Source organism: Pleurodeles waltl, chromosome 12, assembly GCF_031143425.1.
Source record: "Pleurodeles waltl isolate 20211129_DDA chromosome 12, aPleWal1.hap1.20221129, whole genome shotgun sequence".
In the NCBI taxonomy this organism is placed as follows: domain Eukaryota; kingdom Metazoa; phylum Chordata; class Amphibia; order Caudata; family Salamandridae; genus Pleurodeles; species Pleurodeles waltl.
The window spans coordinates 206,030,629-206,050,032 of record NC_090451.1 but is presented as its reverse complement, the minus strand read 5'-3'; the positions used below and the strand labels follow the sequence as shown (position 1 = coordinate 206,050,032).

At 46.7% G+C, this 19,404-nt stretch overlaps 1 protein-coding gene across 1 annotated transcript in view; it reads right to left on the bottom strand.

Moving 5' to 3' along the window:
* Nucleotides 1-19,404, bottom strand: part of ACSF3 (acyl-CoA synthetase family member 3) — a 359,801-nt gene that overhangs the window by 180,176 nt on the left and 160,221 nt on the right. Inside the window, exon 7 of the mRNA XM_069216898.1 lies at nt 1,352-1,478. Coding sequence (XP_069072999.1) covers nt 1,352-1,478 — 127 coding nt within the window. The remainder of the gene's footprint in view (nt 1-1,351; nt 1,479-19,404) is intronic.

The following is a 19,404-nucleotide window of genomic DNA, read 5'->3' as shown; positions in this document are numbered from 1 at the left end:
TCACAAAGGGAGAAAGTAGGAAGCTGCAGAGTGAGCTGAAGAGGCAGGAAGGGGCTGTAAATGGATTGAAGAGGCCCGAGACGGCTTTAGGGTTTTGCTGCCTCGGTACTCCGTGCTCGCACATTTAAATGCAGTAGCCGCGTCTTAAATTGGAGGGCTTTGGGCACCGGCACGTTTTTATTTACAAATTAAGCACTGGCTCTGCTTATATGCACAACTCAGAGCACAGCACAGCTTTATGTACCCACGCAGTGTAGAACCTCTAACAACGGGGCAACTTCATGGGTGCATGCAATGCAGAAGACAGCTATGAGCAGGCAATAGCACTGACTTTGTAGGTTGTGCAGAACACTGCCAGGGCCACAATACAGCATCGCACACACTGGCACCAAGAGACAGCTGTGCATGTTTAGGCAGTGAAGAACCAAGCCTGGGACCGGTGACACCCCCCATGGACTACTAAAGACAGTATGAAATAGAGAAGCTGCTTGGTTTATCGGAGCTCTGCAGAACACAGCCTGAGATCTGGAAAGAGCTCTGCGTACGCATCCACTGCAGAACATACCTTAGGATGTAGCTCTATACATGCATGCAGTGTAGGACTATTGACCAGGGGACACCACTATGCAACACCTCTGTGTACATACACACTGTCAATATCACAAGATAGCACAACATATACATGAAGTCTGTAATGTAACCTGCATATATTCTGCAGTTCTGCAGCTTTAAGCAGTGATTAAAAAAACAACCTGGGACAGGTGACATCCTCTGCAACCACCATGCACTACAGAACATCGTATGACGTCAGGAGGCAGGCCGGCTTCTGCAGGCTGTACATACTGTAGTCTGGAACAAGGAACTTGCTAAACACACAAAAGGACATGCTCTACACATACACACGAGACTGTCCACATACATACGGTGCGCGCACACACACACACACACACTCTCTCCTCCGAGTCATGGCTCTTAACGATGACACCTTGACCCTGCCTCTGGTGTCACCGGAACCCTGTGGTGATTTAATAATCAATGCAGCCCGCCCACATTCAGGAGCTTCCTTATTAAGTCAAGCCTCACCACTCACTGGAATCCCCTTCGAGCTAAGACACGGCTTGTCACCACCGGCCCGCTGCCCTCTATTTGGCATTCTGCTTCGCACCATTCAACATACATTGGTTTAAGGGAGCAATGCTCTCCCTCGATGTCATTTTTGGGAATAATGTCCAAGGAAGTGATGCCATCTTTGTCAGTGCAGTTGACTAGGTATTTCCAAGTGTCCTGTCCCAATAAGCTACTTCTCTTAGCCCATAAAGGTAACAGATATAAAAACCACCCTAGAACCTACCTGTTCGGAACCAGCCATCGGGAGTGAAGGCATCTTTGGTTTCTTGAGGCTTCTTCCAGTATTCCCTGAATACAGAAGGGCCCTTGATTAACAGCTCTCCTTCTTTGTTCTCCATGCCCGGGGTCACCTAAATCAAGAGGAAACAGGTCACTCACAAAGCAGAACTTCACTGTTTACAAGGTCTTTCCTACTTCTGAAGGATAAAATCCTTCAAGAGGCTGGAAAGAAGACATATGATCAGGACGTAGGTGGGGATGGGATTTAGCTCAGCCATCACGTTTGTCATCACAATTTACCTTTGTGATTGTCATGCATCCTGAAAAAACTGCTAATGAACTGCTTAGTAGCGACAAGCCTTTTTGTCACGTTAATTTATATTGTCAATTGGATAACTATTATGCTGCCCAGCAGTTACTTCAGTCAGCTACTTCTGAGCGTAGAGGCGGCATGGACGAAATAGAGAAAAAATGTGATAGAGAAAAATCCGGCACTAAAGGAGAAAAGCTTCTTAGAGTGAGGTTACAATATCATGCAACCTTGCAAATTTACTCAAAGATCTTATAGAAACAATCAGAATTTCTATTTGTATGATCTTTGTATTAGTTGGGGGCTCGAGGCATTCCACGTAAGGACACTACACCTGGAGAGAAACCTCTGGCTGCGGGTCTATTTCTCGCATGACCGTCAGAATATCCTGAAGTCAGTGCCTGATCTCGTTCAATGTAATTCTCAGGTAACATTGGACTACAGAGGCCTAGTGTAGGATAAAGCCTAGTTCCAACAGGCGATGCGTAATGCACGCAGAACCTTGAACCTGAGACAACTGTACACTGGAGCCAGTGCCAATGAAGTGCCCTGCTGGAGGGCTCGGTGTGCTCTCTTATGCTCGTGTTGGACAACTGGTGGAAGCTATAGTCTGATGGTTCTGTTACGCAAGGATCTGATTGGCAGGCATGTGTGCACACACTGTATTGACACAGTGTACACATGAGCTAACTGTCTCCCTGATCGTGGTCTTGGGGAAAGAATATCGCTGTGTATTGTCATAAGAGTAGATAGTGATTTAGAGCAGACTTCCCACATCCACCACAGGGTCAAACAGTGCAAACACAGAGCCTGATTAAACGTGACCCCCGCCCATCTGATCCACCCATACCATGCAAATTATGTACCACATTCCTCAGTGTTGAATTCAATTAGATACCAACGCTACAAGTCAGAAAATAAAAATAGAATAATATCACAAAGCTGGCAAACCTACTTCCAGCTGTGAGATACACATTTTCAATATATCCTACCACAACCCAAACATACTGCATAGCTACCTGTACAATATTCTATTATAGGCTTTTGTTAAGAGCATGGCTACCCAAAGGGCTTTCCAGCACTAAAAACAGTACAGACCCCAATTCCACCAGATTTAGATAAATAGCCAGGTTATCAATGTCTCCTTTAAAACTTAAAATCATCTTCTGTCTTGTGTATCCTGACAGGAAAGGATTTCCACAGTTTAGTTACCACATTATTTTTCCCAAATATCCCACTAATAATTAATTCTTAGCCTCAATTTTATTTCCAAATAGTTTATTCCGTGCCCTTAAATAGGCCCTAATGTTTTTTGTTTCACAAAAGGCCCGTCACGCCCACAAAACGCTATATAGTTAGCTCAAAACAGGCTCCTGCATTACTAGCCTCAATGTAAGCCTCCAAAAAACACTACATTGTTTTGTCAAACGATTCCATCACTATACTTTGCTAGTCTGGGTAACTGGAAGGGAACTCCATTTTGTGCGTTGAGTGATGGCGCCTGCTCCCAGAGGGTTACAGAAGGGAGTTGTTGGTGCAGAAAAGGCATGTTTCCTGCACAACGTGTAGGCAGGGCCTGAACGCTTACGCGGCTGTGACTGCTCTTCAGAAGAGGTAAGCACTGCCTGTTTCCCGTCTATGCCACATGGCATACATCATCCATGCTCTGGCCAGCACGCAACTGCCTGATCCTATAGCAAGGTGGACAATCCTCCATGCATGCAATGACTTAAGTAATGGGTACGCCTGGCACAACCCCTGCACTCTTGGTCTCAGAGGTCTTGAAGGCAGTGTCAAGGACAGACATCTGCAGGGCTACAGGCAGTGAACACTGTCATTCCTCTAGCCCCTTAACAGCAAACAGGAGACTGTTGAGGGGCTGAGAGTGGGAAAATGATCAACTCTGGGATAGCAGTGATGGTCAAAGGGTGCAGGACGTCACTTCTGCTAGCAATTTGGTAAAGTGACGTCAACGAACAGAACATACGCCTGGGTTCACGGTGAGACAGGGAGCTTGTAGTCAGTCGACCAAAGGTCCTCTATTCACTGTTTCCACATGCTTTCATCCTGAATACAAATTAAAAGGAGTAGAAACATAAAAAGGATGATGTCTTCTTTAAACTGGGATGCTCTGTAGTTAGAAACCCATCTAGTTACTATAAAATATGCAAGTTTAAGAAGTGAACAATATTTGCGTTTCATCAAAACACAGTTCTTGTAACGTCCCTGATGTACATCTCTAAAATGTTCATGCTTATGTTTATTTTGCCTTTATTATACTCACAGCAAACCGTAGTTCCTGAAGTATAACTTAAGCAGGAGAACACATGATAATGCATGGAGAGTTACAAAGCTACATAGGATACATGACTTGTTTGGGGTGTGCAGAAAATTGTGCCAAGGCCGGGCTGTTGTGATTAAACTGGCAGAGTCCAGACAGCAGTTGCCAGTACAGATGAAATACAATAAAAAGATTAACTTCGAAACAGACAGTTCCCAATAAAAGTGACATGGCTACATTAAATTATAAAGCTTCAAATAAACCACACTGCATGGGGAACAGGTGCTACACAAATATCCAAAAATATATAGCTATTTTATTCAATGCAAACATTATATTCCAAATGTATCTAATAGCAAAAGTGCCAATGATAAATAAACACCATTCATAATCATATGTACAACAAAGGTTCAGGAGTCATAGGTATTTCACAATTATGCTTCAACAACGATATTCGAAAAAACAAACAAAAAAGACTGAACAGAAAATAAAGAGCTTATAAAACAAAAAACAACAACAGAGGTGGCAAGATGAGTGTAGATTAAATAAACATCAGCATGTAGAAGTTGACGTTTCAGTGTCTTCTACAGCATCAGTTCCAAGGACCATCATGGACTCAAGAGCACTCCAAATGAGCTATCCCTCAAATCAATGCGCCCTTCCTATCCCCTATCAAATGCATGGTAGTTAACCTTTTAATCTCACTTGAGACATATTGTTATCATCAAGCCAAGGAAATCCTTCAAACAGACACCTAAGCAAACTATTGAACAATATTTGGGTTAACTTGCAATTGCAAATTTACTGCAGATAGTTGTCATTGGGTATTTAGTCTTGGACTTTGAAGCCAATGGCCCGTTATGCAACTTCCATGCAAGATTTACATCTTTCAGTTAAGAACTATGATGAAAAATGTTTACAATTATGGAAGAACTAGTCTGTGCTGGTGACCAACAAACTATCTCTGTGCCCTTATGCTATTAGATTTCACTGCCACCTTTGATGCAGTTGCCCATAAAGGTTTCCTTGACTACCTCATAATACAGTGTTTTTTACTTGTTGTCATTTAGAGTATTTTTCTAAAGAGCTAAAACCACAACCAGCCATCTCAGAGCACTGGGGTATGTTGGGCGGAGGAGAGGAAGACAAGATCTAGGGAGCAGAGATGAAAACAGCAGAGCGAATTCCATAAAGCAAATCTCTTTACCAAGTTAAACTGTGTAATTTTCTCTACAAAACCATCCAATATCACATGGTGGAAGCTCACAACTTGGCCCCAACACCCTCTTCATTCCATTTATGACTTTGCTGAACCTCATCATCAATACACACTTAAGATCTGCTACCACATGTACCAGGATGAAACCCAGCTCTTTCTCAAGCCAGAAGACGAATCAAAGGAACTTTCAAATTTGGCACATTGCTTATCAATGGTACAACACTGAAAACAGCAAAGTTTAACTAGCCTAAAGGGTGAAACCACTTAAATCCGGCTCTTTGACCCAGTGGACCGCAGTACTCTTGTTCCCTGGTTCAAGTCAATGGGGGTCGCCTCATTACCTGCACAGAAAGTTTGTAACTTGGATGCATTGTCTGACAGTAAGCTCTTTATCGCCCAGGTTAATGTGGTTTCTAGCTCAAGCTTCAACACCTACATCTGTTAATAAAAGGCTTTCCTACTTTCCACCACTGTCGGAAAACCAGGCTAAACCTTGAAGAAGCCGTATCCAGACTGAATTACTGCCATGGCATTTCTACAGTCGTCCAAAGAAGTGTATTATCAAAACAGCTCAACAGTCCACAGACATGTTGTCTGATTCATAGTTGAACTGAAGTATCATGATAACATGAAATCAGCACTTATATACCCCAACTCGCACCCAAATAAAATAAACACTCCCGTCTCAATCATTGAGCATTATATTGCCTCTCAGTGGGATGCCCTGATAAGTTGTTTGCTCCTTATTTATACGGATGCCACCTGTCCGCAACTCTGAAACTACTCCTCCCATATGACTGCCCACTGAAGAGATTCAAAGAAAAAATCCTGCATACGCATGACCGGGATTGCGGAACACCCTACACAGCGCTTTAGATGGGCCAGTACGGTCACATAAACTGACATCAGAAAACTACTTCCTTAAATTCAGAAGAAGTTTGAAACCATTATTTTGGTCTGTGGTTCGATTTACAGATATCACTTTTCTTGCTATCACACACATGGGTCAATTTCCACCATTTACACCACATGACAAGTGTTATAACTACGTAGATTCTTCCACAACAAAGCTTTCTTATCATTCCATCTGTAGGGAAAGAGTGTGGCACTCGTCACAAAGTGGCCTGGACAAACACAAGACATTTCCTGACAAAGCAGTCGAACTGGGAAGCTGCCTGCAAAATCTTCACAACAAAAACTGAAAGTAAACTCCTCATAAATACTTGTTTTTCTCCTCTCTGTTTTGGAATACACACTTTATCCCGGCCAATCCAGCCCGTCCCACAACAGGGGAAAACATACGTGATGTGCATTTCATTCTGGTTACGTGTTACCCAATCTTCAAACTATGGTTGAGAACTGATTGGCAGTCGGATGATGCCATAAGCTTGGAATATAGGTTAGATCTCCACTAAAGCAATTTTGAGACACTGAACTGTATGGACAGTTGACGCTTCCTAGACTAGGGTGCTATGCTGCCCGTTACCTGTATCCTAGGACCAACCCTACATTTTTCAACGTTGTCCTGCCCATGTCTGTTGATTGCTACCTGGAATGTTTCCATGAAAATGACACAGATTAAAGAAACCAAAGGAGCAACACACTGTGATATGAAGCCCTTCAGAGACCACTCACCAAAGATGGTGGAAAGCAAAAATGACAAGGTGCAGGTGAGCTGTCCCACAGCACCAAAACATGTGCTGTGCAAGCTCGATTGCCTGCATCGTCAAGTGACATTTTTGTTACAGAGTGGGCCTCCTTTCTCTCATTGCATCCGCAGAGGCTCCTACCAGCCTTATGCAAGGGTACTTAACAGTTATCTCATGCCACATAATGTTCACCTCTAGGCCCTGCAGGGCTGTGCAGTGTTGCGTGCTTAAGCATCATTGTATAAAGATGCCTACTAAAAGTGGTAGTTGGTGAGACATTTAAATGGAGGGGTGTAAAAGGCAAAACAAACATTACACATAAACATGCTTCACTTAACTTTCACTGCCGGCAGCTCGTCCCCGATTTTCAGCAGCAAGTCCTCAATGTTGTGTTGCTTGCTCCAGACTCCAGTCTGAGTGCGAGGTCCTACAGCCAACTCCTCTATCCAATCAAGATGCTGCTCTCATGCTGTTAAGCAGCATGAGTGAAGAGTCTGATTTGGCTGGAGCAGGCTGCCTCAGAGCTCCGAAAAGCCCTGGAGGCCTGTGTCTGCTCTCCAACCCAGCTGTATAAACCAGCTGGGTTGGAGTAGTTTGAATTGCGCATGTTGGTTTGGCTGTAGCAAGGTGGCCGGCCAAACCAACATGCGCACTTCAAACTGAAGTGGCCACTCCTCATAGCTGCCAATCAGCAGCAGTTACACACTGGCCCTGCCCTCACACTCTGTTTGCTGGCACACAGTAAAAAAATAAAATGGGAATTAAATCAATTTATTGCCATTTTATTTTTCACTCTTTCTGTGCAGAAGCGTGAAAGGGTGACGTTCCTCCGCACCTATGGATGAACCGCCGCTTCACCTGTGGCTTTTGATCCCCACTCTAGACTACTTTGATTGCACTGTGCATTTAAGATTATGACAGTGTGTTGTTTATGTTTTCCATACTAAAATAGAGTGCTTTCTGGTAATTTACTCATTTATCTGACATTGTATACTGTTTTGTTTAGTTCTGGTGTTCTTTTATATGTAGATGTGTACAGGACTACAAGAATTAGCATGAGGTTCTTCACATGGTCTGACACCACCACAAGGACCCCTCCTCACGGTCCTCCTTCAGACCACTAGTAATAAGATGCTGTGATGTGTCTGAGACAGAGGGAAGCATTCTTCACACAGGGACACACTGTCTGACAACACAGCCAGCCAGACATAGTCTGGACTGTGTGAGCCGAGGGTGGCACACCCTTGGTAAACAAGTGAGCAGTTGTATTCCACCTCTCACGATGGAAGACCTTTCAGCAGCTAATTCCAAGTAGCAAAGTCTCGGTTAGAAAGAGAGTTACTGAACATACAATGGTATTTCTCGTTAAAATTACCACATTCATTATATTCCAAGGTGCCCGCTTGATGCTATTGACCATCTCAGCCAAGCGATGGGGGATTAGCTCCCTGGAGAGGGTTTGGAAATTGAGCTGTATACAATATAATCCAGCTGATTGTTAGAAACAAACATAGCTTTTCGCAGAGATACTTGTTACTACGATTTTACATATATTTAGTATTAGCTGTGCTTCTAATAAACAATGTTTATAATACTAGTTTAGATGATATCTTGTGTGTATGGTGGCTCCTGAGAAGGGAAAACCAGACAAATATACCCGTTGTATCCAGCACTTTTGTCTGTTCCTAACGTGGACTGTTTCCACGTGCGCCTGGGAGGTTTATGGTACAATGTCTGTTTTCCCTGCTCCAAATGAAAAGATGGTATTCCTGCACTGCCCGGGGCTCTAGGGAAATCTACCACGTGTGACCAGGACTGGTTGTGAAATGCCTTAATACAGCCAGAAACTAGCCACTCCATATGTCCCAGATGAAGGGCAAATTGTAATGGCAATTGAATTTATATAGCGCCTACTACCCGTGTTAGAGGACGGTTCTGACCATCAGGACTGCCCTGATTTTTAGATTTTTGACCACCTGGTTTTTGACTGTTTACTGTGAGGACGCCTCCTATGAGGTGACTCCCGCACAATAAACACATGGTAAAATGGACAGCACGTGTTTACCGCTGGTGTCGCCGTGCTAAGGAAAGGCTGCTGTGGCGCAGCAAGGCAGGAGGCCCCGGGCAGGTTACATGTGATCATGTGTGCGCATGGATGTGCACCCATGTGAGGGCTGTGAGAGGAGGATTCCTAGTGTGCGCAGCCCTAGAACTGCGCTTAGGTAGTCCTGGTGCAGGAGGAACTATGCAGAGTGGGTGGTGACCTGGAGTAGGTCTCATGAGAGGGGTGTATACATGTGAGGGAGAGTCAGTGTGCTTACTGTCTTTTCACTGTAGGGACACCCAGTTCAATGCCAATGTCAGGGTGCTTAAGATATTTGCATTGGGGGGGATACTCCATTGAATGTCAATAGGAAAGGAGGGCCTAGGGTGCAACTCCAGTTCTCTGGGGTCCACCGAGACCAGAGTCACACCAAAGTATACTGTAACCTGTAAGAAAAGAATGATGCAGTAGGTTACAAGTGCTTAGTTGTACAACTTATGGGTCATCCAGGGATGTCATCTTTCTCTGCCTCAGCTCAGGATTAGGGCCAATTACTGCTCTGACCAGTTGCTGGAGGAGGGCCTAGCATCAATCAGCCAGCTGTCATTCCGTGCCAGGAGCAGGCTGGAGAAGCCCTGCGAGGAATGTCAGGTAGGAGGGGCTGAGACTTTCAGAGCACATGTGGCAACTAACTCCTGGAGGATGCCATCTTGAGCTATCCCAGAAGACTGTGCAAGAAGGAGGGGACGGGGGCAAGGAAGTGATGTGGCACATCTGGATAGGCCAGAGATGCAGACCTGCTAGACACTACCGCCTCCACTTAAAAGGTCCTGCACAGGGGAGAGCTCTCTCTCTTGGCTGTGTTTCACTGCTGGACACTGGGACTGCAGACAGGCGTCATGGACAACTGGAAGGAAGAACCTCCTGACTGCCCTTGGGGCAAGGACTGTGCCCCTGAAGGATTCCAGGCCAGCGAGGCGAATGCCAGGGCCAGGCAAGCTGGCCCCCTTACCACCCCAGAGGACTAGTTGGGGGAAGGACTGGGCTAGCGCAAGGAGAGCGCGCTGCCCAGAAGGAAAAGAGGGAACCCAGAGGAAAGATTGTCGCAAGAGTCAGTGGGACTGGCTCCCTGATCTGGGACCCTTCCAGGCCAGAAGGCCTAAGGAGAGTGCTCCTGGTGGCAAGGGCTTGTCACCAGGAGCGGAACGACACAAGAATGAAGAAAATCGGCCCTTGGGGGCCCGAGATATCACAGGACTAAGAATGGCGACCTTTGAGAAAGCAACTACGAAGCGTGTGGAGCTCCGCAGCTGCTTTTGACTGTGCCCCCAGGGTGGGCCAGGGCCTGGGGGCTGCCCAGGAGAAAGAGGAGCAAGGGGGGTGCTGTTGCACTCCCCCTCGCAGAAGAGAAAGGGACCCCGGACCCCATCCCGGGGCCCCGTGAAGCCTGGTCCAGTGGAGGTTTAAGATGGGGGGGCGCCGTCGCGCACCCCCCTGCCGCTGTGGAAAGGGGACCCCGGACCCCATCCCGGGGCCCCCAGCGGCGAAGACCAGCCGGGGAGTGCCGTCGCGATCCCGTGAAGAAAGGAGTAATGGGGGGGGAGGGGCGCCATCGCGCACCCCCCCAGCAGAAGGGAAGTCGGGGAGCGCCGTCGCGCTCCCTGTGAAGATGGCTCAAAGGGGGCCCCGGACCCCATCCCGGGGGCCCGAGAAGAGGCAGGAGTGGGGGTGCGCCGTCGCGCACCCCCAGCCGAAAAAAAGTCGGGGAGCGCCGTCGCGCTCCCCGTGAATGTGGCTAGAGGGGCCCCGGACCCCATCCCGGGGCCCCGAACAGAAGAGGGCCTGGGGGAGCGCCATCGCGCTCCCCACTGAGGAGGAGAGGGGCCCCGGACCCCATCCTGGGGCCCCGAGAAGAGGACGACTCCGGAGAGCCCCGTTGCGCTCCCCGTGGCGAGGAAGAGGGGCCCCGGACCCCATCCCGGGTCCCCGAAGACGCAAGGAGGAAGGGGGAGTGCCGCTGCACTCCCCCCGAGCGGCTGCAAGCATCCCTGAGTCTGCCCGCAGGAGCGGGCATACTCCACAGCAGCAGGCCGGCTCCCGTGGCAGCACCCGGAAGTGCTGGCCGTGCGGGGAGCCGGCTGGGGCGGCCAGGGGTGGGCTCCCTGGGCCGCCCTCCAACAAGGGATCCGCTTTGTGGTGCGGGGGGAGTCCGGGTGGGACAGGCACCCCCACAAAGACAAGCAGCAAGGAAAAGGCACAGCGGCTCTCCCAGCGCAGCGGGAGAGCCGCTCATCAATTATGCAGCCGCCCCAGCATGCTTTGCGGGGCAGGGGGTGCTTATTGAGCCCTCAAAACTCCTGTGGTGGTCCCAGGGAGATGGGGGCCACCACCAACGGAGAACTAGGAGGCAGGGGGAGCTGCAGGAGCAGCGCAGCCTCCCCCCAACATCTGTTGGTGTCCCCACCCTAGGTAGGGTGGGACACATGAGAGATATCCCCTCAAGGGTTGGATGAATTTTTGAAGCACAAGCTTCAGTGAACTTCTGTTCCTGGTTGTGCAAGGGTGCCTACCATAGGTGTAGGTTGGTATGGCCCCATGTATTCTGTTATTTCATGGTTAAGTAGGAGTAATCCAAAAGAAATTCTGATGGTTATAATGCTAGAATTTAGTCTCTTATGTTCCCTGATTATGCTAATTTGAATAATGATACTGACAGTCATCTCTTGGCAAGATGAAAATATTTAATCACAACTGTAGGTGTCATCATTATACTGTAGTGTTGAATACTGTCAAAATGTTCAAATGTCGCAAGGGGGGCACTGGGATTGTTTTGCCATGTGGATTGTTGGATTATATTCTCCCTTAAGGAGAATTGAGAGATGACATACTGTTTGTCCAGAGTGATTCTATCATTTTGTATATATTTGTAGATTGTTGCATAGTATTGAGTAGTGTGTGTGGATAATAAATGTACTTTTACTTTATCAAAATTGTTTGTACAGTAAACGCAGCCCTCAAAATGTGGACCTTGTTGTGGTCATCCTCTTTGCCGCTGCGGGGTGGGATGCTCTGTATAATTATGCCAGTCATATCAAACAGCCAAGAAGGAAAGACAGGAGCCCCTAGAGATGCAGATCGGAGATGGCCACATCTACAGGTACTCATAATCCTTTGCCAAGGAAACCTAACACCTGTATGTAATGCACCAATGAGGAGGAGCACCACAAAGTCCACATTTTGAGGGCTGCGTTTACTTTACAAACAATCTGCAGACCGGGACCCAAGGGAAGAGCAGAAAGCACTTGACTGCCAAACATATAGGTTCTCAGTAGCAACAGGCAGCTTCTTGACAGTGGGTGGATGGAGGGTTCGTCAGTGGCTGTTTCTGGCCCCCATTCTCCCATCAGCAGCTTAGGGCGGATATCCAAGAGGTCATTTGGATTAAACGACAACAGTTATGCAAAAAAATCAGACAAAGTGGGAGAAAAAGTGAAAAATCATGGCTGGAGAGTGACAGCAAACAGCTGCTGTCATTTGTTCCTGCTGCTGATGAATCCGGTGAACAAAGTGGAAAATAGCAGCTGTGCTCTGGTCCATGACAGGAAAATGTGACAAACCAGAGGACAAACATCCCTGGAAAAACAAGGACTCTCTTGCCTTACCATATGATTCTCTGTGGTCTCACAGACAGGACACACTATAAAGAAGGAGGTGTGACACTGTCACCTGGCAGATGTTTCCCACAGCAGCAGGATGCTATATGCAAATCAAGAGAGGGAATTTAGGGGCAGGTAAGCAAGATCTGGAGCACTTCATTCTCTTAACGAGGGCTCTTCTGTAACCAGAATGGGGAGGAAGAAAATTAGTTACCTACCTGTAACTGCAGTTATCCAGTATTGGTATCTTTCAATGATTCACATGCCTGAAATCTTCCCCAATGTCGAAGGGGGAGTCCCAAAGTATCATAGAAAGCAGTATGAAACAACCACACAGGCTACAATGAAAGTAGGCCTTCAATTTGCTGGTCTATCTATGTCCTTTTTTTTAAAAATGTACCAAACAGGCGACAACACCCTCTAGAACACTTCCAAGAGAGGCTCCCTCCCTCAGATTTTCAACACTAGAGTGAGGTATACATCCTGAGTCCATAAAGGGAGCCTCTAAGGGGAGCAGGGTGGGTCACACATAAATCTATGAAAGATTTGAATACTGGATAACTGCAGTTACAGGTAGGTAAACTCTTTTTCTTATGCAGTATTGTATCTTTCATAGAGTCACATGCTTGAGTCAGAATAACAAGCAGTTTTAACAATGTAGATTATCAAAATCTTAGGGGATGTGGTTATAAGAGAATTTATGCATATACACATCTATCTATCTATCTATCTATCTATCTATCTATCTATCTATCTATCTATCTATCTATCTATCTATCTAATCTATCTATCTATCTATCTAATCTATCTATCTATCTAATTATCTATCTATCTAATTATCTATCTATCTATCTATGTAAATGTAAACACAATCATACAATATATTCTAAGTGTATTAGACACAAACACAGAAATGTACTCATAGATATTAGACTGGATAATATACGTAACCTGCATTAGAAATAGATTCTCTATTACTATACAAGCTCACCTTACTGGAACAGATGACGTAGGACTGCTTGACCCACAGCTGCATCACTTCTATGTGTGGACTGAAGGCAGTAACGCTTTGTGAACGAGTGGGTGCTCTTCCAGGTAGCAGCACAGCATATTTGCTCTAGCGGAGCTCCAGCAAACAGAGCAGCAGAGCTAGATACTGCCCTTGCTGAATGTGCTCTAGGTCGTCTTGCTAGAGGTTTTCCTGCTGTGGAATGACAAAACTGGATGGTTGCTGATAGCCATCTTGCTATCATTGCCTTTGTTACTGCAGTGCCTTGTCACCCAGTTCCATAGGACAGTAATAATTGATAAGACTTGCAAACAGTTTTAGTGTGTTGGAGATAGAACTTAAGACATCTCTTAACATCCAACGTGTGGAGGGATAGTTCCGCTGGGGTTGTTGGATTGGGAAAATATGTACAGAGAATAACTGGGTAATTGAGATGACATTGAAAGGGAACTTTAGAAATGAATTTTGGATTTGTTCTGAGAATGACGAAATCCTCTGTGAAGCGTAGTAAAGGTTTTTGCATAGTGAAAGCTTGAATTTCACGTACTCTTCTGGTGGAAGTGATTGCTTGTAAGAAAGCTACTTTCCACGCAAAAAACTTCAGGACAGCTTTGTGAATAGGTTCAAACGGGGGTTTCATTAATTGTGAGTGAACAATATTAAGGAGCCATTCTGGAGGGGGCACCATTATTGGAGGAAAAACCCTAAATAAACCTCTCATGAATTGTTTAATTAGTTGTGATGAACAAAGAGAAACTGCGTCTGAAGAATGTCTGTATGTAGAAATTGCTGCCAAATGTACTTTTACTGAGGAAAGTAGAGCCCAGACTTTGCTAGCATTAGCAGATATGGTAATATCTGTTCCAGAGAAATCTCATATGGGTGTAAGTTATTTTGGTGGCACCAATAACAGAACAGCTTCCATTTCAATCTGTAGGTTTGTCTGTGCTGTCCACTCTCCCTTTAGGGACTATGGGCCTCATTATGAACACGGCGGTCCAGACAACCTCGCCAGCAGAAATTACCGCCACCGGCATGGCGGTCTGGACTGCCATATTATAAACACAGGGGGGACCGCCACAGGCGGCCCACCACCAGGCTACCGCCGCCAGGCAGCCTGACAATGGTGGAGTTCTCTAACCGACAGGGCAGTGCTGCCCTCCGGATAAAGAATTTGTGTTTCGCCAGCCATTACCTGGCGGTTTCACCTGCCAGAGAAAGGCTGGCGGAAGGGGTGCTCCGGAGCCCCCCTGGGGGCCCCTGCACTGCCCAATCGCCAGGTCACTGCCCGATTTACAGGCAGTGATATGTGTGACGGGCGCTGCTGCACCCGCCGCACTGCGGCATTGACGACAGTGCCATGTGAGCCTTCGGCAATGTCCAGGCCCAGCATTCCACTGGGCCGGCGGGCGGAAACACTGTTTCCGCCCGCCAGTCCTGCAGAATGTTCTTTATTGGGCTGGTGGGGTCCTCAACAGGCTGGCGCTCTGTGTTCAGACCGCCAGCATGAACACAGCAGGGATTCCCTCCATATTCATAATGAGGACCTATGTCTCTACATTCTGGCGTGATCTTCAGAAGCCTGAAGTCATAGAATTCAGGAGCCATGCATGCAAGTGCAGTGATATCGGATCTGGATGCAATATTTGCCCCTGGTGCATTGATAGAAGCGTTCCAGTTGGTGGGAGGCGTATTGGTGTGGCTTCCAACATTAGAAGAAGTTCTGTATACCAGAACTGCATGGGCCATTTGAGAGCGATTATTATTAGGCAACAGGATTCTGCCTTCATCTTGGCGATGACTTTGGGAATTAGCCGGATGGGGGGAAAAACATATGCATAGATCCTGGGCCATTGCATCGAAAGGGCATTACCCAAAGACCATGGAAGGAGATACCAACTTGCGTAAAATATGCATTTGGTATTCCTGTTCATTGCGAAAAGATATAGTGCTGGCCTTCCCCATGTGGCAAATATTTTGTCTAGATGAATAGGGTTCAGCTCCCATTCATGAAAATAGCTCTTGTCTCTGCTGAGTGCATCCGCTAATGAGTTGCTCACTCCTGAGATGTGCTTGATCTTCAAGGAGATGTTGTGGTGTGTTAGCCAGTTCCATGGAGCCTGGGCTTCTTATGAGAGTGTTAGAGACTTCGTGCCTCCCTGCTTGTTGATATAATACATGCTGGTCATATTGTCTGTCCGTACCAGCACTTGAGAGCCTTTCATCCTTGGAAAAAAGCTTGCAATGTGAGGAAGATGGCCTTGAGTTCCAAGCTGCTGATGTGCATTATCTTCTGATTGTTTGACCATTTCGTACGTAGGCTTCCCGACTCTACTTAATCCCCGGAGAACGTCTGACTCGATTGTTTTCCGGGTTGCGCGTATTCTGAATTAGGTTCAACAAGCTGAACCTTGGAGCAGTATCGTCATCAAGAGTCTTTGAAACGCACCACCCATTGGAACCTGAGCTCGAATAGGGATCGGTTACCTGTGTCAACCAGTTAACTTGATTTCAAGTCAACTTACATATCTTTGAACATATTCGTGTTCATGATATTTACTTTCACGAATGAATTGTTTAGGTCCTGATGAAGCGTCACTGGATCCGGCTGGACCAATGGACGCGAAACATGTCGACCAGTTAAATTTTTAATCTTATTGAGCCTTGATTTGATCACCTTTGAAAGACTTTGAGCATTAACCTCATTATTTCTTTCATCATTTTTAATCTTGGTCTTCACCCATGTTATCTGAATCTGAATAAATGATGGCAGTTTATGGATGAATAAACAATTTTAACTCATTTTTGCACATTTTGGTGGTGACTTTTGAGCATCACGTGATTTTGGCTGAGAGCATCCTAGTACTGGAGTGCCCACTAGGCATTGCAGTGCCAGCCTAGTGAGGAGCAATTCCCAATGATGATGCTAGCCATCCAATGTGATGCTTGAGGGTTCTAGCTCCTGAGATCACAGGTCTCCTGGTGTTTTTGTTTGGAACAGTGTACTCTTTTTCTATCATTACTGTTGGGAGGCTGTACACTGGACCTGAATACTCCCGGTCCCTCTTCTCTTTGTTTGTGTTTGACCATTTCCCCTGGATTTGTAGAACTTGTAGGTGACCTCCCCATCCTTCCACTGATGCATCCGTTGTATTTATAAACTCTGGGACTAATGGCAGATACGTGAGGCCTTGAGAAAGATAAGATTGGTGAGACAACCAGTCCAGTACCTTTATCATCTTTGCTGTGACGAAAATCCGATCTTTGAATGATCCATGTGATTGATTCCACTGAGCTTGTAATTCCTCCTGTAAGTCTCATTTTGAGATGTGCATGTGGATCTAGGTTGATTGTGGAAGATATCATACCTCAGAGCGATTTGAACAATCTCACTGAAATGCACTTTCTTCTTGATATTGTTGTTGCTAAAGATGTCAGTTTCTTCTGCTGTTCCTGCGTAAGGAAAAATTTGTTCTGCTGCATGCCCAGTAAAATAAAGAGGAACATCATCCTCTGAGTTGGGATCTTGGAGGATTTTCTTTCGTTGAGTGCGAGAACTAACTTCCAAAAAACTACGAGGGAGACTTTTGTTGCTTTGAGCATTCTTTTGTGGAGTCGAAGCATTTAGCAGCCAGTCTTTCAGGTATGGGAACACCTGATTACCTTGTTTTCGGAGAGCAGCCGCTACTGGAGCTAAGCACTTGGTAAAAATGCATGGCGCTGACTTGAGTCCAAAAGGAAGGACTCGAAACTGATAGTGAGAACCAACTACTGTGAATCGAAGATACCTGCGATACTTGGGATGAATGGGGATATGAAAGTATGCATCTTCCAAGTCTAGAGAAGTCATATAGTTTCCGCTGTTCAGAAGATGTAATATGTTTGAGAGTGATCATTCTGAAAGTTTGCTTGCGGAGGTATTTGTTTAAATGCCGGAGGTCCAGAATAGGTCTCCATTTCCCTGTTTTCTTGCGCACAAGGAAAAACCAGGAATAACATCCTTTTACTCTCCGACCCATTGGAACTTTCTCTATTGCTCCTTTGCAAAGCATCAACTTGTTTCTTTTTTTAACAAGCGAAGATGAGGGGGATGCAACCCCTTTGGTGTATGCTTTGGTGGTTTCTCTGTGAAGTTCAAGGTGTGCCCATAGGTTACTATGTCCATCACCCATTGGTCCGAGGTGATAGATTTTCAAATGTGGAGATGTTTGCCACTACTTTGCGATGGAGAGGTTGAGCAGCTGGTATTTGGGCTGGGTCACTGTTTGCGGCCTTTGTCTCTGGCCTGATGTGAGGATCTCCGTCAAGTTCCCTGTTTAGAGAAACCACCCGCAGTTGATTGACAATACCCTTGTGCTGGTCTATAATGAGGTTGGTAAGGCTGAAACTGCTGGGAGCGGTGATAATAGCCTCTATAGGTGGAAAAACCTCACCCTCTTACACCTCTAAAGGGCAATCTTTTATACTGTAAGGCAGTTATGGACTTAGCAGTGTCCATTTTAATGGAAAGAGGAGCTTCATCTATGTGCTTGCTGAAAAGCGCACCAACATCATGAGCCATATCCAGAATTTTTGTTTGCACTTCAGGTCAAAACGAAGTGGCTTTGAGCTAACCTTGATGCCTCAGAACAGCAAAACCTGCAATTTGCCTGTCCCCTTTGGAGGAGATAGTCATGGCTGTATCAATAATCTCAGAAGAGGCATGTTAGCCTTCCTGTAAGATCTTTTTTGCCTCCTGTCTTTGGTCCTCTGGAATCAGATCTAACATAGACTTGATGTCAGACCACATCTGCCTGTCGTAGTGTGTCAAAATAGCCAAGGCGTTAGCAGCTCTTGCTTTAATGGCTGAAATGAGGGAAAATCTTTTGCCTATAGTGTCAAGGCAGTGTCTGTCTCACTGAGATGTGGGCTGTTGGATTCTTAGATCTTCTCTGCACAGCTGGTGAAACTACGGAATCCTGCCTGGGATGCCCCGTCAGGCAGGGAGATCATCAGGGGCCCTGTATTTTTTTGTCAATACGGGGTAGGATGACCGGCACTGTAGCAGGGTTCCTCACGATCTTAATACCCTTCTGCCAGATGTGATCAATGATGGGTATTGACCTGGTCGATTTCCGCCCTCATCCTCGGCAACACCCCGTCTGCCTGGGACGACTCCTGGTGGCCCACGGCCCTCGGCACCGCACCGACCCCCACAGACCACGCCCGTAACCTCGGCTTCATCTTGGACCCTCTTCTCACCATGACCAAGCAAGTCAACGCCGTGTCCTCCGCCTGCTTCCTCACCCTCCGCATGCTCCGCAAGATCTTCCGCTGGATCCCCGCCGACACTAGAAAAACAGTGACCCACGCCCTCGTCACGAGCCGCCTGGACTACGGCAACACCCTCTACGCTGGGACCACAGCCAAACTCCAAAATCGCCTGCAACGCATTCAAAACGCCTCGGCCCGCCTCATCCTCGACGTACCCCGCAACAGCCACATCTCCGCACACCTGAGACACCTGCATTGGCTCCCAGTCAGCAAAAGGATCACCTTTCGACTTCTCACCCACGCACACAAAGCCCTCCACAACAAGGGACCGGAATACCTCAACCGACGCCTCAGCTTCTACGTCCCCACCCGCCTCCTCCGTTCCTCTGGTCTTGCTCTCGCTGCCGTCCCTCGCATCCGCCGCTCCACGGCGGGTGGGAGATCTTTCTCCTTCCTGGCGGCCAAGACCTGGATCTCCCTCCCCACCAGCCTCAGGACCACTCCGCTCTCCGGAGACTCCTAAAAACCTGGCTTTTCGAGCAGCAGTAACCCCCTCTTTCCCCTAGCGCCTTGAGACCCGCACAGGTGAGTATCGCGCTTTATAAATGTTAATGATTTGATTTGATTTGATTTGGT